This window comes from Pholis gunnellus (assembly GCF_910591455.1).
Source record: "Pholis gunnellus genome assembly, chromosome: 8".
Classification (NCBI taxonomy): domain Eukaryota; kingdom Metazoa; phylum Chordata; class Actinopteri; order Perciformes; family Pholidae; genus Pholis; species Pholis gunnellus.
This window is the reverse complement of record NC_136534.1, coordinates 19463580-19487185: the sequence shown is the minus strand read 5'-3', so window position 1 is coordinate 19487185 and position 23606 is coordinate 19463580. Positions and strand designations below refer to the sequence as shown.

Below are 23606 nucleotides of genomic sequence, written 5' to 3'. Positions count from 1 at the left end.
GTGAGGAGGGGGGGGGGGGGGGGGGGGGGGGGTGAGCGGGAGCTATTGAGAGCTAGAAAATTGAAATTTTGAAAATTGCCAGAGCATTTTTGCTATATAGCAACTCATTTATAATTCTCTAACAACACTGGAGTGTTTCAGCCCAGAGTCCCGGGCGGTGTCTAGACTTTATGGACAAGCTAACTGTCCCAGCAAGGTGGCCTTCCAACAATTTGTGAAAAGAAATCATCTTTTCATGATTCGATATCCTCTCGCTGCAACAGTGAGGAGAATGGTTCTCTTTTCTTTTAATTAACTCTCCATCTCCTCCTTCCTCTCCATTCACCTGTTACCATCCTCTCCTTTATATCTCTCTTTCTCTCTGTCTGTCCCCCTATATCGCTCCTCCTTTGTTGGCTCCTATTAATGAAAGGATTAGTGTTGGGCTGCGTTCCCGACAAAGAAGAAAGGAATATGACTTGCTAAGGCATTAAAGAAGAGCTTAATTATTTTAGAATGTCATTAAGAGGATAAAAAGGTTTAAAAGTCTTCATAAGAAGGGCAAAGGGGAGTGAATGAATGAGGAAATAAAATGGGTGGGGATTTTTTTCTGAATGCTACCACACATGCAGATACACGCACACATTCATACGTACAGTAAACATGTTGACAGAACAAGTATACATATCTCTGAACTACGTATTTGTATAAAAAAAGAACAGAAACATAAATTAAATCTTTTAAGAAAAAAAAAAAAATGTTTACTATTGAAACGCATTATGAAGCAAATATACTAACACAGAATATTAGCCAATAGAGGTGCAAAGCCGAACAAACCACTGTCCAGTGATCTTTAAAGAAAATAAAGAAAAGAATAAAAAAAAAATGTCATTTGTCTTTATGAGAAACAAGAGGTCTTATGAATTTTTTATTAATTATTATTATTTGAACAATTATGATTGTTGTTAATGTTATTATTATTATTACTGCCGTTGTTATTATTATACTTGTAAATGTTAAAGAAATGTACACTTCCCATGGTTTGTTTTTGGTTCTACTGTAGAGAAATTGCTGTCTTTTTTCACTCTTACCTTTCCTCTCTCTCCTAGTCTTTCTCTCTCTTCGTCCTCTGTGCCTAGTCGTCTTTTCTCCTGTCTTTCACTCTTGTTTATTTTAGAGTCCATGTGTAATTGTTGATATATAGCTAACTATTCTTTATAGGGGAAAGATACAAAGCACGACAAAATTAAAAAGAATTCAAAAATAACCTCTGGGATCAGACTGGTTTTTTGGGCGTGTGTTTACTGTGTAATTAGCAGGTGGCGTTTTTGAAATCCTGTGAAAAGAGAACAGGAGATGGAGCATATGATTCGATCAATGGGGAATAGCGGAGTTATAGCGGGGAAAATAAAGATGAAGGAAATTGAGCCGGTTGTAACTGGCAGCTCATTCAGAATAAATAGAATAAACAAAACAGAAGGTTCTGTGGCGCCGCTAATGAATCATAAGAACAGATAGCGGGGAAGAAAGGGTGACAAGAGGGTTGAGTCAGATGCATACAGAAAAATATGACTCTGCCATTAACTTCCACACAATCAATACCCGATTCTGTCGGGAAGCACTCAACGTGTCCATCTGTGCACGGGGCTAGATTTGAAAGCCGCCGGAGGTCGCCGGGGTGATAGATCGATGTGTTTCTCTTCCATCGATGGCAAGGCTCCACGGTCGCCTGTCATAAAGACAGATTGTCAAACGGCAATCAAAGTAATGGACTTGCCAGGCGCTACCAGCATGAGTTGACACTCCGGACAACAAACATTTCACACACATACACACAAGTAGACACCAGACATATCTTCGGTTTACGATGACGAGATGGCGCAAAAGTAGCGGAGGAAGCTGCTGCTATCGGACCAACCGTGGTCGATGGGTAATAAAGCCAGAATATTGTCCGTTTAAATGTCTTCAAAAGCGTATGTCCTTCAAACAGAGGTTTCACGTGTTGTTTTCCTGTGCGATTCTCAGCACTCTGGTTGTGTTGTTGGCTGCTTTATAGGCTATCGCTATGTGTGCTTCTCCTCACAGGACAAAACAGAAGTTTCTATAGTTCAAGCACTTTTTGTGTGTTTTCTACAAAGAAAGATTTCAATCAAATCCTATTTCACAGGAGGGATGGCGGTTGCTAACGTCGTCACTGCTGGTGCATCCTGGGAAATACGGCCATTATCTACAACAATGATACAATTGAGCTGCTAGACCTTATGATAATTAGACCACCACTGTGAACATGGATGATGATTATCGAATCAATAGACATAAGCAACGATGTCATTGGGACGAGCCAGATAACAGTTGGTCGTATTCGTCCCCAGTTTATGATATACAGGGAATGTAGCATAACCTCGCCAGTAATGACAGCAAGAAGTCTAAGTCTCCCTGATGCTAGTTTCACTGTTTAACGTCCTGGAACGGGTTCACGTTTGATAATTCCCGCTTTATGACCCTTTTATGGCGGTCATATTTCATTTCTACGAGTTGCAGTAGATATCACAGGCCATCCAAACACAAACTCTTTATATTTCTGCTGGCTACATGGTGGATTAGACAGAGTCTTATCCATCTGTAAAATCAACCCTGATGACCTGAGGATGGTGAACGCAGCTTATGTTCACCGGTCTTGGCATTTCGACCCAAGCGAGGCAAGCAGGAGTGTACAGCGTGGCAGCAGAGCATGAGCCATTGATTGAGGTGCTTGAGTGTGCCGAGGCCCACAATCAGGAAGCGGAGAGCTTTCAGGCAGAGAGAACAATTGAATGGGCAGACGCCAGGGAAGCTGGGGAAAATCTTTTTATCCAGATTTCTCTATCAATAATGTATTCCAGTCAGGGTTTTTTTTGTTGTTGTTTTTTTTGTTCGACATACTGTACTCTGTGTATTTTTTGAGAACATAAAAAGGAGATGGAAAGCAGAGAGTAACATAACGAGTCTGAGAATAAATGGAAAATAGACGCAAGATCTGTGGCAAAGAGCTGGAACGTAGTCAACTGACGAAAATTGCGAGCAACAAATCCAAACCCTGAGAGTAAAGGAGAGAAACGAAGACGAAGAACAAAGGGAGAGACGGAGCTGCTCTACGATCATGAGAAACGGGGGGGGGGGGGAGAAATGTCATGTCAATGTCCCATGCAGAAAGAGATGGATTTCAACAACGCGGTCCAAGATGAACAATCCAATTAGAGTGAGCAAGGCCCTTTTTATTACACGAGTGCATCACGTTGTATTTACAAGTTTAATCAAAACAGCCATGAAGATTGTGTCATAACTTAGTTAATGATGTTTTCCCTACGATGCTGCAGCCTCTCTGGACCACATTTTTACCGAATGTTTAATTAAACACTGTCACTCATTTATCTACATCACTGGTGGTTGGCTTAGCAGAGACTTAGAACGGGCTCAGAATACGACCCACAGGAAGAGCAGTCAAAGAAAACAGACATCTGTGATCAGGATAGTAGTCATCACCGAGAGACTTCATTTTCTCACTGACATTTGGTGTGGGACCTGATAATTAACTGGCCTTTTCATTTACAAGTTATTCATGGCTTCTGTGCGCAAGGTAGCTGATTAGTTAACAGGCAAAGACGAAACAGGAATATGCTGTGCCTATATTTATTCTTCTTTAGTCCACAAGCTGTTTCAAACACTTGCCTTTTCTCATGCACACAGAACACGGAAGGAACATTGTTTTGAAGATGATGACAAGTGTATGTGGGAAAACAACAGCCCGCTTCTTCAATTATGAAGAATTCAGACCTCTGGGAACACTTTGGCTTTAAGTGAGTGTTTGGCTGAAGACCATGGAGCTGCCTGCACTGCCTCACACAGAGCCATACGGACAGATTTCCCTCTGGACGCTGCTGCTGGAGGGGGAAGGTGGGCAACAGAAAGGGGAAAGGATGCCCTTTCTTCCCCAACTTGTTTCTTGGGAGGAGTGAAGAGAATCTGGGGCACGAGGCTGTACAGCTGGAAGAGGAACACGGAAACTGCATGAGCCCAGGCAGGTAGATTGGTGTTGGGGGTAAAAAGCAAGAGGGCATGGATAATGTGGAGCGGCAGGCACAGCAAAACTAAAAAGGAAAGGGACAAAGCCAGGGAACGGACCCGGTAGGAGTCATGTTTAGGGGGGTCTGCATGACTAAAAGGAGTCTTCCTGGGCTTGATGCATAGCAGGTCAAGGTAGATGACCAGCAGGCAAAGCAAGGGGAGCATGAACACGGTCATCCCATGCACATAGACGAGGAACTGTGGGCTGAGAATGATGTCAGGGGCACACACTCCCCAGTGGCTGCTGTGAATCTCAGCGTAGGTGAAGTTGTGCATGTCTTCCACGTAAAACTTTGACAGGAAGCCGCCGTATGGAAGGTACTTCCCGATGACCTTGCGGTCGTGGTGGTACTTAGGGGGCGGGGAAGGGGTGAGATAGGGTAAAGAGGTCGTCCAGTTGCCATACAGCCCGAGGCCAGCTGTGCCCTGATCGGTCCCGGTTCTACTTCTCCAGGTGTCGAGGATGTCCGAACCGATGAACTGGGCGAAGGAGGACAGAACGGAGCCCACCCAGCAGAGCAGAACCACGCATAGAGCTCGTTGACGGGTCATCACTGAGGAGTACCTGGCATTCACAAACATGTGGACGTATTAAAGAATGAAATGAGCTCGAGCAGTTTCCACAATCCTGCACTGCCTCGGCGCTCGCCTCTCAATGACACCAAGATGTCACAATGCCGAAATAGAAATTATTTTCTGACTTCTGTCGGAAATCTGCTTCTGAACAAGGTGTACACTAACTGGTTCAAAAAAAATATGTAAAACGGTCTCTCTTCCGCTGAAGGCTGGATTTGTAGGTCACTGTCTATCAAATATCAAAGAGCCTCAGAGCCTATTGATATTTACTCACCCCTGTTTCTCTCAGAAGGCTCGTATAAGCAGTGTGTGATAAAAAAGCTACCTTGTGATCACTGAGCAGCCTATATCGATGTAACAGCATGCCACAGTGGCAAACCGTGACATGTTTGCTGCTTTTTTTTATCATATTGATTTTCTTGCTTTACTGCTAAAAGCATGCTTCAAAGTGTTGACTCTTGCCACCCACATATTCCCCCTCACCCACACATATAGAAGATACTAGTAAAACAGTGTACACCATTGTAATTTACAGTATGTATTGCTTTATTATATTTGAAAGAAATATCATATGTATTATATATAAGGTATGCAATCGGTACTATCTTAACATTTTACATTTACCATTCCATTTTGATTGCACTGATTTGTATCCTGATGTGTATCTGCTTCAACTGCTTAAGGTGATTTAACCCTCTTCCAGACTCACCTGTCTGCCAAGTGATGCTGCAGGTGGGCATCCAGCATAAGGATCATTAACAGGAACATGGTAAACTGCCTGACCAGCAGGGGGCAGCACACCAAGGTTATGCACGTGTACAGACACTGTGGGGTTCGCAGGTTGAGCAACACGTTCACCGGGATCCCGAGTGCGCCGCCTGCAGCACCCACCCAGCCCAAGCACAGCCGAAGGCAGCATGAGACGCTCCCGGGTTGGAGCCTTTCCCCCTGGGTTGCCTCCTGGACGTCGGCCACTCTACCGCTGCCACTGACAGCCATGCACAACCTCACACTCGCCACAATTACAGATACTGATAGGATGCACTGGCACAGAGAGTACAGCCACATGAATTCCATGTCTGGGGGAGATAAAAAAAAAAAAAAATGATATAGTTTAAAATGTCATTACTGATAATGATGTGAAAGAGCAAAAGAAATGCATCGATGCTTATGCAAATGCAGCCTTGTTCACTCCCACTTTAGTTGCCACCCCTGCCCTATGTTCCCACGTGGCTCTTTCAGCAGACTAGACTGCCCCTGCAGCGTTAACTTGCATTGTCAAAGGAATGGTCAAACTTAGAGAAGGACAAAGAATAGAGGGAATACAAATGAGAACAGAGTGACAAAGGGTGGGGGAAATTTGAAGTCAAACATAGGGGTGTGGGACGGAATATTAAAAAACACACCGCAGGAGAGGCAGAAAGCACAGATGTGGAAGGATAGAAAATGTGATGAAAGTTTATGCTCGTGGCAGAGAGACGGGCAGGGGGAAGCGTAGATATTTTGATAGGTATTGGAGTGCTGTAAACGTGCCTGGAGAGTGAAAAGGTCAGGCCAGACCAGACTTGACAGAACTCCTCCACTGAGGATGTGAGCACCATGCAAACACAGAGCAACAAGCACCAAGCTGGGTGGCAACATAGTGTTAACACTCTCTTCTCTCTCCTCTTTTGCTGGTCTTTGTTTTGCCTCTGTTCTCCCTCCGGCCCACCATGCATCATTCGCACACTCATACTCTTCTGAAACACAAATAGGCCTAGACAGTTATGTGTAAATACTTGAACACTCGCACTCAATCACACAAGCGCACACTCTCCCGAGTGAGCAATTTCCAGCAAATTGTTTAAAAAATGATTGACAGATAATTTTAGTCCATTTTCAAACAAAATAGTCTTGGATAAAGTGGAACGGGTGGATATGGAAATAACAGATTCGCCAGAGCAATACGACACCTGTCCATTCCACGTAATTAGTTTGACCTTTTCAGAACGTTCGGTGTTAGTCGTCCCTTTCCCATAATAATCGTGACTGGCTGAAATAACCTCTTTATACCACTTCATAATCACTTTACACAGTAGTCTCCTGTCTCGCCACTTGAAGGGCCTCGGCGAAATTGATTTAGTGAAGTAATTAATGGAGTTTAATCCACCTCGTGTGAGTTTTCAATTCAAATTGGTGGCTGGTCACTCCCAGTGTTATTAATTGCCTTAATTATTCTATCAAGCTCCTTGAAACAACATTCAAGATATAGGGCCAAGCCGTTCAGCATGGCCAGGGCTTCTGAGAGCGCTGAAAAGTCCGTGGTGCCTGGATGTTGATGTGGTATCAAAGAAGTAAATTATTGATTTTAAAAAAAGGTACAGTTACCTGTTGTGAAGCCCAACGATGACACAGATAGTTTATACAAAGCTCTGTAATCTATCCTCTGGATGACTTTGCTGCCTTTTTATTTCCCTCCAGGATTTCTATCCCTCACTCTCTCACTCTAAACTGTCTGCCCCCACTGACAGAGTATAAACCTGATTCATAAACCTCTGCTTATCCACCTGCCTTCTATCTCTCTCTCTCTCTCCTGTCTCTGCAAACATATCAATTGTGTCAATGTTGGAGCATGGCTGCCCTTTCCATCGGAGATGTGCAAAGGGCAACACCACCACTGCCAGCTGGGGAAAATGTAAATAAGGCACATATGAGCATGGACAAATACGCAGAAATAAGTTTTATTCTTTGCACCAATTTTTCTTTTTTTACCCATTTGCTCAGATTCCTCCCATTTCCTCTTAATTGGAGAGAGACAAAGGAAAATAAGAGGTGACTCTTAACGCCGAAGGCAAAAAAAAAGCTTTTTGATGGAGTGGATTTGAGCTGGAGGTGATAAAGATGAGAAACGACATTACAGTCTTATTTAGGCAGCGTTCCATGAAACAAAATAAGCAGCCAACGGTGTATGAGCTATATGGCTCGGGTACCTGCTTGCCTTCAATCAAGAATCTACCCTTAGGCCTACTTTACATTATCCATGTTATTCCTGTGATCTTAGGTAGATCATTCAATAATATGCTCCAGCAAACAGAGAAATGTATAAAACTCCACTGACAACTAAAGCCTGGAGCCACTCTATTGAAAATCGGTTAAGAATTGAATTATGCGTCCTCAAACTGTTCACTTTATTTTTTAAATGCAAATCAGCTTCATTGAACTGCAGGGCTGACAGTTATGGCCTGGAGAATGTGCATATATCTCCAAAAAATTACCCAAGCATATCATTCTACAAATCATTCTCCCACGGTCTGCCAAAAGGGCCAAACTCCAGGCACGGCACACTGAGCCCAATTTAGCCCCACATCAACAAACCCAAAACACAAATCAAATACAGAGAATTGCAAAGTAACCTCTGCCTGCTGCAATTTTAGATACAGCTTCAGAACGTTTGTTGGTTGATAGTGGAAGTGGGGACCTGAGGAATACAGGAGGGGGGAATACAGATTACCCAAGCAGAACCATGATTCGTAAACACTGCTACATTGAATGTTTCCTCTCCGTGTACCCTCAGTTTAAATACAACCTAATACTTGTGGCACCAGAATGTGGCCTATCTCAAAATGAACTCTTTGCCTCTCATTTTAAAAGTCTAAAAATCAAAAAATCTAGATGTATTCAAGGTAATAAGACAATACAAGCTCTATTTCAGTGAATGTGAAAGATTAAGAAATTTGGTCCGTGCTGTGCCTCTCGAAGTTTTGCTCATTCACTATTATCATGTGTTCGGGAGATGCGATGAGCGGCAACGATGCGAAAAACAACGCCCCGGTCTCGCGTAATGACACGAGATTTGCCCGTTTTAACATCACTCGGAAACCCCGTTCCACCCTCTTCCCTTCGCTGTCCACAAGCAAGGTAAAGCGCTAGATTTCTTCCTCTGTTACTTGACACTAAATTGCTTAAAATCTAAAGCATTTCCACAGAAACGTGGTCATATAGGATACGAGGTACAGGTTAACAAATTGGTTGAGCTTCACGCGAGGTTGTTGGACGTCTTTATTTGTTCTTACAACGATTTTACGAGAATGAAGCGGTTACACTGTAGCTCTGTTTGTAATGGCTGCCCCCATGCTACCGCGTTGTGGCCTGCTAGCTAGTGGCTAGCTGGCCCGATTTAGCTTTGTAATTCTTGCCGAAATGTGTACATTACCTAAATGTATATCACTACAAAGGGTAACGTCACTGTGATCAAAGCGAAGTGTTTAGAAATGTCCAGTATTCACGACTAAATGGGGCTTATCTTTGTAACGGGTCCGTGAAAGTTAGCTTAAGTAGCGCTTATTTCCTTGCTAGAAGCTACGCGTGTAACCAAGATCTCCAACACTTATATCGGCACATAATTGTTGGTTTGGTGCTTCTATTGTTAAATTGGCATTTCGGCTCTACTAATCACGTTAGTAGTTAAGCAGAGCACACCACACATCTTATTCGGATGTGATAACCCCGGAAAACTGATCTCTCGCATGTTCTGTGTAATGTTAGCTTACAGCACGCTATTTCATCCGCACAGTGAACAGCATCCCGTAAAGAACAGAGAAGCGGTTACGTTACTTATCCAGTAACCACCTCAGTCTACTCCAGTGTGTCTGAACTGTTTTTAACCTCACTGAAACGTGTCTCCCATCTTATTCAGATGCCGGGTGTCACGGTGAAAGACGTCAACCAGCAGGAATTTGTCCGTGCCCTGTCGGCCTTCCTGAAGAAGTGAGTTTAATGTTTTCTACATGCTTATTATTGGCATTGGGGCGAAATATTGTAAATGTAGTTCTCAGTGTACATGTAAAGTGGATTATAATTGAATATTCTGATTAGAACTTGGCTGGATATTGTATCTAAAGCAGCAACACTATATAGTCATTGTATAAAGTGAATGTCTCACTGAAAACAAATGTATAAAGTAAAAAATATAGCTTGCACTAAGAGGCAACTCCACAACGTAACTTGTTGCTATTAGCTGATCTAGGGTGCAGTGCTTGTGTTAACATAGTTGTGAATGAGAAATATCACTTTCACGTGTTTATGCTAAAGCATGTGTTTTGATACATTATTGGCTTTATGCTTGCAATGGTTTAATTGCACTTACAGTAACTAGTGTAGTTGCCATCAACTTGAGTAACGGTTGATCTTCACCTCACCTGGTTCACTCGAGTCTGTTGTGATCGTGCCGTGTATGTTGAGAGCTCCTCCACAGCCGTTCTTTTAGAGGTTTAGTACACGCTGACGCTTCCCTCCTTGTCTCCAGGTCAGGAAAGCTGAAGGTGCCTGACTGGGTGGACCTCGTCAAGCTGGGTAAGCACAAGGAGCTGGCCCCCAGTGACGAGAACTGGTTCTACATCAGAGCCGGTAAGTCCAAAGATTTGTATATTTGATCCATCCGTCTGTTTCCTCTCTTGGATACTAGAAATACAACATTTCATTCACATGCTGGTGCTGGAAGTTTCTGTTGCCTCCCTGACTGACTCTGCATTTGATGACACTACAGGGATGTTTAGAAGTTCACATGGTGGCTGTCTGAGTGCAGCGTGAGCTTATTTGCTCCAAAAATGTCAGCACAAACCCTGCTGTGATTTGATACCCAATTGAATGGTGGCTTTTTGAATGCCTTTCCAATCTCTGGAATGATTGACATCCTATGTGAAGAACATACCTTGATTTAACGGTTCACAACCCTGGTGATTTCTAGTCATGCACGTAGTTTTGGTGTTTGTTACTTTGTCTCCCATTGAGACATGATGCCTAATAACTACGGATGAGAGTACCAAAGCTTATATTTCAAAATATTTTTGCAGTTTTTTAGATGGTGCATGAAAAGCAAAAGATTTTGATGGGAACACAATTTACATGCGTGATTAAGACTCACTGCTTGGTGATGTACAAGTTGTTCAGAGTTTATCTTTATCCTCCAATGCCTTGCTTACAAAATATGAAACTGTACTACTTTTTCATTTTCCTGTCCTGATTTCTTACTGAGGACGCAAGTCCATTTCCCCAAAATACACTCTTTTACATTACAGCAGACTCTTTTATCCAAAGCGACTTACAATAAGTGTATTCAAGAGAACTACTAGTCACCAGAAGTCATAAGTGCATCTCCTTTTTTTTATACAAGCATCTAAGAGCATAAACCAGAGCAAAAGTGCAGAGACAAACTAATACGAATACAATAAATGCTAAGTTGAGAGCACACAACTCGAGGCAACAGTTACTGACGCTGCATCATGACACCTTCATCTCCTCTGCTCCCACAGCATCCACAGTCCGCCATCTTTACCTCCGTGGAGGTGCTGGTGTCGGTTCCATGACCAAGATCTATGGAAGTCGCCAGAGGAACGGTGTGTGCCCTGCCCATTACAGTGTAGGATCCAAGAACGTGGCCCGTAAAGTGCTGCAGTCCCTCGAGCTGCTGAAGATGGTTGAGAAGGATCCCAATGGGTGAGTACCTCTACTCATTGTATCCACTAGATGGGATCTGGCATTAAAGGGTAGATATGTTGATTACTTTGTGGCAATTTAGTGTTCAGACACACGCTTGTGTTCAGCATTGCCTTGAAGAGGTTTTGTGGTTTTTAATCTGAGCCGTGTATGTGTAACGTACTTGCCAATCAACCAATCAACCGTTTCCGATTAGGGCTGCAACAATCAATTGCATTTAAAACCATTCGAAAATGTTTGTTAGTTAATTTCATATTTGATAACTTGTGATACGTTATGAGATTAAGTCTCAGAGAAAACAGACCGACGGGATTTCTGTCCGTTAGTTTTTAATTTAATTTCTTAGTTTTTGTTGTTGTAAAAGAGTGTTAAACAAAAAGAAAAGGACTAGGTTTTGTTTTTTATAATGCAAGAATTAATTTTCTTTTTCTCTGATTAATCAGCATAATAAACAGATAAATTAATTATCAAACTAGTTGTACGTTAGTATGTATAATAGTTTCGTCGTGCATGATGTGGTAGTTTTTTCTGGCTTAATGTGGGCATGAAGTAGTTAACACCCCGCTCTACACATGCAGTCACTCACACTGGCAATACTGCGATGTTTCTTTCTGCAGAACCGTGATGTAAAACAGACCATTAATGTAACTCTAATGACTGACTTCTCTAAATTCAAACGCTTGACTCTCTCTGCGAGTGCAATAAAGATGTATTCTCGCTGTAGTGGGATTGATTGGCTTTGTTTTTATTTAGTTAAAACGGGAAGAAATTGAGTTTCCTTTTAGAATTGCTTTTCTTTCAAGGTTGATGAGTGATTTTGCCAACGCGTGTGGACGGTACATCAATATGTGGCGTTTCCTAACTTTAATACTGTGGTCAATGTGGCGTTAAGTAGTTATTGGAGGTGTAAGCATTTTTGTATTGATTTTGACTAAGTTATGTAGCTTGTGTATTCTATTATGTTCCCTTAATTTCCTGTTTAATTTCTGCGGTTCTCTATTTCTTTCAGTGGTCGCAGACTTACCTCCCAGGGAACCAGAGATCTCGATAGAATTGCTGGTCAGGTGAGAAACTTAACATGTCTTCAATAATTATGTTGAACGTCAAAAAAGGAACTTATTATCAGAGTACTTTGAGTAAGTCTGATCCAAATCATACATAGAGGCATAACTCTTGCTGTTACCTGAGTTTATTTAATACTTAAGTTATTACACATGTCATGGCTGCATCATTACTTTGAGTAGCCGGTGCAGTGTACTGATCAAAGTACATATGAATGAGTAATTGATGCTATTGTAGTAGTGTACCCAAAAACACATGAACCGGTCGCTTGCTGTCTTGTGCATTTCTACATACAGTAGTGTGTCTTTAAACCGTTCTGTGATACACAGGTGATGTTTGAGCATGACTGAAAATAAAATACAGCTTGATAGAGAACAGCAGGAGGGGTTTAGAATCTGGTTGTGAAACATATATTTTTTAAATATGTTCATTACCCAAGGACAATGTCATTACGAGTGTGCATCTGAAACGGGACAAATCCATTTATTGATGTGTATGAATACTAATGAGCGATACGGTTGGTAATACACTGAACCTGTATCTTGCTTCAAATCCTTACACACTATTGTACTTATGGTGTTACACCTTCAACGTGCCACTGCTTTGCTTTCGGTTCAACATTGTAACCCTTGTAGAACAAAAGTCAAATAGCAAATTGAGCCGCACTGACCCTCATGCAGGACATTCTGTCAAGCGAGGTATGTGTAGTCTGATTGTGGCCTTAGTTGTGTTATTGTTGCAGTAATGGCATTTCCTAAATGCAGCTGAGGTCTGTGGTAACGGTAAAGACAATCTTCCTCCGTTAGCTGAGAATTAAATCCACCAGACCCTTCTCCTCTGTGCCTTTTACTTGTTTCCTACTGTCTCAATAATACAAAACAAGAAGGGGAGTTGACTTGCCACTGCTTTGAATGGTAACCATTGTGCTGTGGAGTTTTAGTATGTATGCTACAGCCTGGTCTAACCTACTGCTAGAATTTAAATGCTCCCGAGCTGTTGAACGAATATCCTCGCAGCCTGATTCTGGCCAGGCAAAGGTTGTTTTTTGGTGACTGCGTTTGTCACACTGGCATTTTATGTGACACTAAGACTCACTCCGGGCTGTGCCGCAAGCGTGTGTGATCACACAAATGCCATCCCTTTGCTTTGATGCGACACCTTGTCTGTTATGGGACTACACAGCCCCAGTGTCACTTCGGCATGCACAGCTTTTTAAACCACTTGTCCTTGGGCAAATTTTCCTCTGCCAGCCAAGTGAGTTATGAGTCTTGTGTGGCACGCTACTGGCATTGTTTGTTCGCCTTCACTTAAAAACAAATCGCAGTTGGGTCTTGTCAAAAATCATCAGAGAGGCAGCAGTGTTGTGATAATCCAAGGGTAAAGGGGGTAAACATGTGGTGGGAATTTCATGCTTGGCAAGTTTGCCGTATGGCACCAGTTTTCTCCCTGTTTGCCCATGCTAATGAGCAGCATGCTAATGAGCAGACCTGGGCTCCGCCTACCTGCTGCACAAACTGGCACAAAGCCTGTTTATGGCTCTGCTGCCTCCTCACCAGTCCCCTCTGTGTTGTAGTTTCTTTTTAAGAGATTGAAGCTTTCTCCTCTTGAAAGCGAGGTGTCTGCATGTCATTTCGGTAGACTACTCGTGGTGTTTTTGGCGGCAACTAAAACAGAAAACAGTCTCTCGTGACTGTGTCCCCAAACTGAAGTCCCCATGAAATTGCATTTTGATAGCATCTTACTTCCTTAAGTTGCACATTTCCTGTTCAAACTCAATATTATAATGTATAAGTAAAGAAAATGGAATATTAAGCAGATGGGAAGTTTTCTTTGATCGCTATTGATACAAACGCTATGGCAGCATAATGAACCATTAGAATACCCTCTTTTTTTTTTTTTCATCTTTTTTTTTCATAGCAAGTAATTGGATTTTGTTTTGAAGACGACAAAAGTTTGAACGGCACTGCAGCACCTCGTCTGCTCTTGGACTTAATTCATGAATATGCCTCATGATGTTTTTGTTTTTCCACAGGTCGCAGCTGCAAACAAGAAAACTGTTCAATAAATCTTTTTTGGAGAAAGTCAAACACTGTGTGCTCTTTGTTTCCAACGCATGTGAAGATTAACTCGAGGGCTTTAATGGTCTGCTCAGTGTTTCTGAAGTACTCACCATGTCTGATTGTGTCTATGGTCTCATGTTTCTTGCCATGGTTCGAGTTGAGCCAATTTTACCTGCAAGGGAGGGAAATTGAAAAGGTCGAGATGGTTGACCTGATCAGCTACTTTCCACACTTGGAGTTGAGCTGGATTGAGGAAAGCAAGCTACTGCTTAAAATTATCCTCCGCCGGGATCTGTCTGTGTGGTTTAAATAGGCCGTTTATTAGCCACAAAATCCAGGCCAGCTCATGTAATTTAGTCTAAAGGGCAGCTAATGACCACTGGTTGTAGTTTAAGATCCTCATCCTCTACGCAGCAAAAGCTCACTACCGGGTGCAGTTTCATTAAGCGGGCTGAACGGCTCCTACGAAGCCTTTTCAGTCGGAGCCAATACACACACAGCTTTCATGTTAAGCTTTCGTCCTGCCACTGTTGGTGCATCACATGTGGTCTACAGGGTGATCTGTGATGACAGTTTAATAAAGGCGATTAAATCCCCTTAAGCAACAATGTTGACGGTTCAATAGCTGGTAAGGAATGATGTCATGATTTAGCAGTTTAATTCAGGGCCACAGTGCCACCTAGAGACCGAAACGGCCAACATCAGCTTCTTTAATCGACTCGACCAAAATGGCATTTAACAAACACTACCGTTCGCTATTTTCACCATCACTGCCAACATAACTTTGATATTTGGGAAAATGGTGTCACTGGAAATGAACAGTTTGTGTAGGCGGTGTGTTGCTCATTAACAGTCGGCCTTTACTGCTACTTCAGGAACTTCTTAATTTATCTCATTAAAGAAACTTAAAAAGTAATTGGTCTATAGTTTATAATCTAAAATCTTTTCCAAAACGTCTTAAATATTGGGTTTTCAGTTTGGTCGAGCTAAAACAATGTGTTGTGCTTTATTTAAGGAGATGTGCTTTAATGTTCTGTTGCCCAAAAGTTCAATCAGTGAGAGCATTTGACTGATTTAATTTGGCGGTGCTTCTGAAATCCTGCAGATGGTGCCAAAGCCTATAGAATATCTATCCTGAATATATATGCACTTTAGGTCGATAGCCTGTAGCACATGATCCAATTGCACCAGACTGTTTCTAAGGAATAGTGAAAGTCACTTAATATAGATAAGGCGGGTGCGCACAATACTACGGGTTACTTTAGCTTTTTCTGCTACCGGCAGTTTCTTTACCCCAAATTTGTTTAGCTTCGTTACAAGCCGGATACAACTCTTCAAATTGTGTTTATCGTGGCAGCTTCAGGAGCTTTGAGAGAAATGTAATGCGTTGAGCCAATTGACTGTAAAACATCCAATCTGTTCTCTCTCTCTTTTTCAATTTGGGGCAAAGTGGAGCTTCATGTGTCGGCTTCTTTTCCTTCCTCAGCTGGCCTTGGGGCATCAAAACTACAAGCACAACCAAATGAGAAGAGGGAAAGAGCAGCGTTCACGCATGTGTCCTTTTTGCCGTAATATAGATTGCTTTTATATCGTTGACTCAATACATGTTGAGATTTGAAGAACAATAACTGGAAGGCATTGTTCACCAAGGAGCTGAGCTGTTGTACAAAGCCTGCTGTGCTCACTGTGTGTGTGTGTGTGTGAGAGAGTGAGAGAGTGAGATTATACTTGGTCCTGTGTTGCAACATATCGTGTGTTGCGGCAGATCCCTGGACAACGAGCCTGCTGTGTTTGCCGGTCTGTCATCCACTGTATGAGTCTGTATGCACAGCACACACAACACGGCACACAATGCAGTGCGGTGAGCACAGAGTCTCCAATTATTCTGCACGTCTCTCAGGAAATATTAATCTCTGGTCTTTTTATACACCTCCGCTCTCACTCATCTCCATCTCCTTGTTTTTCCATTTGAAAACCAGCTGCTCCTGAACACCTGAACCCATAGTCTCTCCCTCCTCTCCTGGCCCGTCCCTCCCTCTCTCCCGCCCCCCTTTTCTCCTCTTCATGATCCCGCTTTTTCTTCTACCCTTAAATTTGGAAGAGAGAGAGGAATAAACATGTCCTTGAGTGGTGGAGAGAAATGTGTGGAATCCGCCAGAGGTTTGATATGTTTGTTCGACTGTGTGTGTGTGTGTGCGCATCGCATGTGTGCCTCCTGCAGCCATATTTTGTGTTAATGTGATTTCACCTCCCGTCAGTCAACTTGTTTGTGCACTGATTTATCATTGTGTGCAGCGTAATTATCAGCAGGCTGCACTCTGGCAATTAATGCTGTGGAACAATTTCCACTTTAACAAATGCACATCCAAGTGGTTTGCCTTGTGAGTGTGAGTGTGTGTGTGTGTGTGTGTGTGTGTGTGTGTGTGTGTGTGTGTGTGTAGGTGGCTGCACCTACTCACGCTCCCGATTCTTTGGCAGCTCAGCTTGATCACACTGAGAATGGATGCGGACCTGCCTCTCACCTCCTCGGGGCTGGAAACTGCAGATAACTAAGAAATGTCTCTGCTGCACAAGTCTATCTAAAATAGAACCACTATCAGGAGAGTACACACACACACACACACACACACACACACACACACACACACACACACACACACACACACACACACACTGTCAACTCACAGCTTCATGCCCTCTGGCATGTTTTCCCCAGAAGAGAAGACACCTCAGAAAGTTTCCCAGCATTCCCAGTCTTTGGCATATTGAATTAACTGGGTTTTCTTTGGAAAAGCTGGCACTGATCCCACAGAATACACTCCTGGCTTAGCCCAGATAATATCAGCCCTTCCTGTCCCACAACACAATGCTTTTCTCATAAACTACATTTGTTACATTTTATCCTTTGTTTCTATTCATTTTGTACAGACCATCACAATATCCAAATCATTCAGCTTTGTGTCACAACCTCTTTTTTTTTTTTTCTTTTCATACTGATCATAGTGAGCTCGGGTATTTATTTCTTGTCCCGCAGCAAAACCTAAGCCTTAATTAAGTCTTATTGTACAAGCCAGCGGTTAAACCAACAAAGGAGATGCGGCGTGGAGGCCTCGCATGGTTTGTGGATGCTGTTCGGCGAGGGTCAGCCCGAGTGTGCAAGAATTTGTTTATAGAAATTAGTCAGAGGCCAGAAGGTCAGTGTTGTTCTTAGTAGAGAGCTGAGCTGCATTACAAGTCTGTAAGTGGGAAAACTCCTCCGCTACAAAAAGCCTTGCTTTACACACTTCTCTGTCCCAGTGGGTGGGTTAATACTGATTGATGGATGGGTTTGTTTTGGTGTGTTTGCAATAATGAATATGTTTGACCTTGTTGACTTCCTGGATAGTATCATATACATCTGTCTACTGTATGTGTGTTGCTGCTGTTCTTCTGTGCGCTGTCAGCGCTAATCCCTCATCCTCTGCTTGGCCTGAGAGCAGGTGGTGTAAACATGCGACGTGCTGCTCAGCCTTTCTGGCACCACAGGGCACTGTAGCTCGGCCCCTCAGCAGGTGTGTCTGACTGTGTGTGTGTGTGTGTAGGCGAAACACTAACCATGTGTCAGTGACTTTTGGGTCTCTGTGAGCTTTGTCTGTGTGTGTTTGTGTGTGTGTGTGTCTCTCTCTCTCCATAGCTTGTGGGTCTGAATCCCCTCCACCTGTCACAGAGGGTGGGGTGCAAAGAGAGGATGACGGGGCCCAGAACAGATGCAGTCTACAAAGCCAGCCGAACTCACTGAAATGCACAGTGTGTATTGTGTGTGTGTGTGTGTGTGTAGGCCATATCACTTCTATGATGTGGCTGTGCTTGTGTGCGCACACATTCAGATCAGAGCTTTCAAGTCATTCCCACTTTGATGCTGCGGCCCTGCGCTTCTCTTCAGCGCAGAACAAAGGAGTGACAGAGGGAGACAGCTATAGACACCAGTGTGACACCGAATGGCTGTGGAGATAGTTGACACGGTGACAGACCGAGATAGGAGGAAGTGTGCGTTTGTAGCTCTGTGCTCCATCACGTCTCTATCTCTCTCGCAGTCTACCTCCTATCTCTCTGCGTGGAGGGAGGAGAAATCTCCAAAGAGACGCCAAGCAGAGGTGTCCGACACTGGCCAAGCCACGTGTGAGCTCGCCCCAACGGAGCAGCCTCAGCTCACTTAGATCCCCTTCAGCGTGCTACATTAACAGTGATTAGATGAGCCAACTTTGCTCTCTGTGACCTTTTTGCTGAGTTTCATGTCAGGTTGGATTTACTGTAAACACCAGCGCTTGACTGGGATACTGTTCACTTCAGGCTCGTGGCAGTGATAGACTGGAGGAAATTGATTGTAGGATATCTACAAATATCTCTTAACTTGTTGACAGATTAGTGTTGCAAGATACATGGCGTGATCATTTAGAAGTTGTACCAGTGAGATGTCATTTCATTCTTTTACTTCCACAGTCATCTGAAACACACCAGACCAAGACTTATTGAATTAGCGTGGCCTATGGTGTGGACGAGACTCTAGGCCTTTCTGTGAGTGTAAAGTCACTGTGGGGGGACTCCCTTAAACATTAACGCTTACGAATGTCAGTTATTATCCAAAAATAACACTGGAAAGCACAACAAAATGTATTTTCTCCCCACAGTGCAAAGTACCAACTTTGGCGATCTCCTGATTTTTCCTCCGGAGCCACAAACATGTCAAAGTTTTGAACTTATCTTGTCAAAAATCTCAACATCTACTTCATGGATTAACCTGGTTATCCTCTTGACGTTTCCTCCTGGGCCACAGCTCTTTGTTGGAATATCTTGAAGGTTGGATTGCTGTAAGATGAGGTACACACATTCATTGTCCCCTGGGGATGAATTGTAGTGACTATGACCTCCTAGCTTGTTCATCTAGCAATTTATGAACAAATAACTGCACAACTCCAGACATCCCATCTGTACTTTGTTATGGTGCTGATTAGCAAATGTTTGCAACTATGCATGCTAACATGCTAAACCAACATAAGCATTATACATGCTACACATCAACATGCATTGCAAGCAAGTGTGTTGAGGTACAGACTCAGACGTGACGGGCATGGCTGTAGACGTTGAGGCTACGCTCCAAATTGCATACTGCTTTTTTTTGTTTTTTTTTAGTACGCACTGCAGCTGCCGTTACAAAATGCCTTCTGCTGCATGCAGCATGCATGCGTACAATTGGAACAAGCTACTCCGCCATAATCTTGTGCCTTGAACTCTGACCCTCTTGCTCCTTTTTCCCAGCGGCTTCTATGAATGAGTTGTCATCGGGCTGTCATCTGGCCGTGCTCACTGATGTGACGTACCTTCCGCTGTGCAAAGGATTGTGGGTCAGAATAGCCTAAAAAGCATGCTGGCTTGCATGATGCAAAAATGTGACTGGATGCAGTAGGACATCCTGGTAATGTTTTGTTTTCTGGCATATTAAATAGTATGGTGGATAATCTTGTTTCATTCAGCATACTCCACCTTTTGAGACTTGAGTATCAGTATCAACAAGATAACTTTTTTTCTGACTTCTCGTCCTTTCATCCATGGCTCTTTCTCCTCTTACTCTCATTCAATCTAAACAATCCCTCGCACTCCCCCTCATCGCTCTAATGGTCTTTTTCCCCCTTCAACCTTTCCTATTGTATGCCTGTGTTCCCCCTCTTCCTGCTACCTTCTTCCCCTATTACCCTTCATGCTTTATCCCTGGGTACCATTACTGCCCTCTTGCCCTTCCCCCAGCCTTACCGTTCGTTATCGGGGCGAGAACCCCTGAGGCTCTGGCATTGCCTTCGTGTCGTGCTTTGCCTCGACTAAAGAGGTTCTCTGCTTTCTACAAATCCCTGCACCTCTTTAAGTCATATAACACATGGAATCCAATATAGTTCAAGATGGTTTCTCCTGATATGATCAAAGTATGGAGAGAAATACATGAAAAGCAAGCATAAACTGAGTAGATTTGCCAGTGTCATCAGTAAAATGTGATAACAAGTGTCTCATTGTTAATTCAGAGTGGATCAGTACACGTTTAATAACTAACAGGGGACATCTTTCTTTTAAGTTCATCTTATAAAGCTGTTATTACCTGTGGCTTTTGTAGTTTTGGACAGTAATGATGGTATTGTTTTGACCAGCTTCAACTTAAAAGGCCTCACACACAGCAACAATATGACACCAATAGCTGAACGATGAGCACTTTTACTTCCGATACGTTATTTCCATTTTGCTGATAATTCTTTGTTTGTACTGTAACATTTCAAATGCAGGAATTGTACTCATAAGACTATTGCCTCCAACACTGCCAGCAGGTTAGCCAAATTAAATAAATCACTTCATATGAAGGTGAAACCCGAAGCAAGTGCACTCAAAATATTCTGTCTTTGCTCATGTAAATCATGTTTGCACAACTAAGACAAGTGCAGCAGGTACAATACACCAGCATGTCTGTCTTTAAACTGTGACGTTTGAGTAACACAGTTGCTTGTTTTGCCTCTTTCGATTCTGTCAAACCTTGAAGCTTTTCTAACTGCGCTTGTCTCTTTCCCTCTTGTGCTTTTTTCTAATACCTTCATTAACTTATTACATGCGTCTGCGTCTGTGTGTGTGTGTGTGTCTGTGGGTGTGTGGTGCTTCATTGTGATCATCTCGTGACTTTTCTGAACCCGTTTCTCAATTGAATTTGAGGGAGTAACGAGACGAAGCTGTAGAGCTTCACAGATTCAGCAGCGGGCCCGCCACATTGTACGAGATTGGCTGTAGTTACCGTGCGTTTGCTATTTGCCAGACTTTCATTCATGACACCAAACCCTGATGTGCTGTTTGTGTGTGTGTGTGTACGCATGTGAGTGGGCGAGTGTGTTTGTGCTGCAGAGGTCAGGGAGCTCATTTTCAGGCTGCTGCTGGCTGCTAGACTCGTCTCAATCTAATGTCCTCACCCCTCCCCTACGGACAAACATGCCCTTATTTTCTCTCAACATCCACACCGTCTTGAATACTTCTCCCGTCTCCTCTCAGTTTACTTTCTACATTCCTACCCTATATTGTTCCACTTCTCTACTCTCTCTCCCACTTGCGATATAATTCTTATCATTTTCCTTTCCCGTAACAGATTTTCCTTCCCCTCTCTGGCTGCATGTCTCTGCGTTTTCTATTTTTCTTTCTTTGCCACTCGTTTCAAGCACACTATTATTTAAAAAAGACGTGACCTTGGACTCAGGAAAGAGTCTCTGTCAGTCAATGGGCTTTTGTTTTGTTACCTTCCCTCCCTGAAGAGATAAACTAGTCAATCCTTCGGTGTTGTCAATGGGCTACTGTCTTCCTTGCACACACGTACGTGTGTGTGTGTGTGTGTGTGTGTGTGTGTGTGTGTGTGTGTGTGTGTGTGTGTGTGTGTGTGTGTGTGTGTGTGTGTGTGTGTGTGTGTGTGTGTGTGTGTGTGTGTGTGTGTGTGTGTGTGTGTGTGTGTGTGTGTGTGTGAGTGAGTGAGTGAGTGAGAAAACCCTAGACACTGCCTGTGTAGATGTGCGTGCAAGAACAGTGTGACGGAGAGGTGAGGTTGTTAGTAGAAATCGTATTAACTGCTGAGCTGCTTTCAAAGCTTCCTCGTCTCTTTACCCACAGTTCTTCGCCAACACATCTCCTGAGAATCTTCTTCTTCCACGAATAAGCGATTTCTCTTTTTTGAAAATAGTGCAAATGCAGATGTGCACATTTGGCAAAAAAAAAAAAAAAACTTTCACATAATGACACCGGTGACAGTATTTTGCAGTTGTGCCGGTTTGTGAGCCGTGATTAGGCGCCGTTTGGGGACCTGTTGGATTCATGACTTCAGGGTGGGAGGGGAAGCTGAGACCAAACGCAGCATTTGACCACCGACAACAGTCATGGAAATCGTACTGTTCCTCCGTGGAAATCCAGGGACACCAGAGGGACCCTGCTTCCGGGAGGGTATTTAATTCGACGACCGGGTCCTGCCGTGGCAGAGGTTTGGTACAACATTAGGATAACATTATGCACTAGCCTCTGGGCCTGCTGAATACGGGCGGGCAGCAAATCACAGGGTCATGCCTCTCTGGGTCCTGATAGATAAATTGTTCTCCTGGCTTCTCTCCGTCTCATTTTCTCTTCTCATTATTTCATTTTTCATTTTCCATTACACAGTTTATTCTCCCCCTTCCCCCCCCCCCATCTCTCTCTGTCTCTCTCTGTCTCTCTCGTCTTTCTCCCATCTGGCTGTTCCAGCTGAGGTCAATACCCACAACTCCGCTGTGGCACCAGGACAGAAATCTCATGAATAGCAATGTGCCAAACTGGCGGGCCCCCTGACATTTGGAAAGTGTGCGTAAAACTGAAGTTCATTTCAATATTTTGATTATTATGTAAAGCAAACTTTATTTATAATTCTAATTTTCCCGTCACAATACTTTTCAGCAGTTTTCTTTACTTCTCTGGTCATTTCTCAGTACGATGTACCAAGTGTGCTGCAAGCTGCACTATCAATATCATTCAGACGCGTGGCCTATCGCTGCTGTTTTGTAGCACATTGTACAATGTTACATCTCGTTCCACACCTACTGAAGTTCAAGGTCTGGCCATCTCAAAGGCTCAGCCTGAGTTTTTTTTCACATGGATCTTGTCTAGGTCCAATTAGAGCTTGTGTGTGAGCGGGGTTTTGCGCCTTTGTGTCTGAGAAAGAACACTGGGTGTCTTTGAGACAGTCCTGATCTAGTTTTCCACCATTTTGCAGTCCTTCCTGAGTAGATTATTCCACTTTGATTCTCTTCTCCATCCTCTACTTTTTCCCCCAACGATTTTACCGGCGTTTCTCTTCTTCACTTCTCCCCACATTTACTCTCCCTCTCCTCACTTTGTTGCTGCCTAGCTCTGCTTCCTACATTTTCCCTCTTAGCCACCATCATACACCCACCCACCCGTGTTCCTTTTTCGCTCTCTCTCTCTCTCACTCTGTCTCTCTACTCTGCTGGTGGCCCAGCCAGGAGGCAGTGCATGCCGTTTGAGGAGCATAATCTGCTCTTTCTCCCACTCCCATTTCCATTTCAATCCTCTGTTCACAGCTGGAACCAAGGCGCTCTGCATGCAGATGAGCAAGAGTTGACTTTTTCCATAATGTTCATTCAGACAAGAGATGGGCAGGAGAGGGGGAGGAGAGAGAGAGAGGGGGGGGGCAGCAGAGGTAGAAGAATGAAATATTATGTATTGAAGCAAAGCAACAGTTACTGGCGAAGGGAAATCGTTCAATTCAACTTCATTGTCATTCAACCTTACACAAGTGCACAGGGAGAGATGACTCGT

The 23606-nt window shown here is 43.4% G+C and overlaps 2 protein-coding genes across 2 annotated transcripts; one reads left to right on the top strand and one right to left on the bottom strand.

The window, feature by feature from the left end:
* Window positions 1-3786: 3786 nt before the first annotated feature.
* Window positions 3787-5736, bottom strand: LOC306699527 (adenosine receptor A1; the record flags this gene model as incomplete). The annotated part of the gene is made up of 2 exons (XM_079164161.1): window positions 3787-4648; window positions 5369-5736. The coding sequence occupies 2 exons, from the start codon at window positions 5734-5736 to the stop codon at window positions 3787-3789; spliced, it is 1230 nt and encodes a 409-aa protein (XP_079020287.1).
* A 2787-nt stretch (window positions 5737-8523) lies between these two features.
* On the top strand, window positions 8524-14282 carry rps19 (ribosomal protein S19). The gene is made up of 6 exons (XM_079163996.1): window positions 8524-8556; window positions 9335-9405; window positions 9944-10044; window positions 10950-11133; window positions 12143-12197; window positions 14228-14282. Exons 2-6 carry the CDS (start codon window positions 9335-9337, stop codon window positions 14258-14260), a joined length of 444 nt encoding a protein of 147 aa, XP_079020122.1. The 5' UTR covers window positions 8524-8556; the 3' UTR covers window positions 14261-14282.
* Window positions 14283-23606: the final 9324 nt, after the last annotated feature.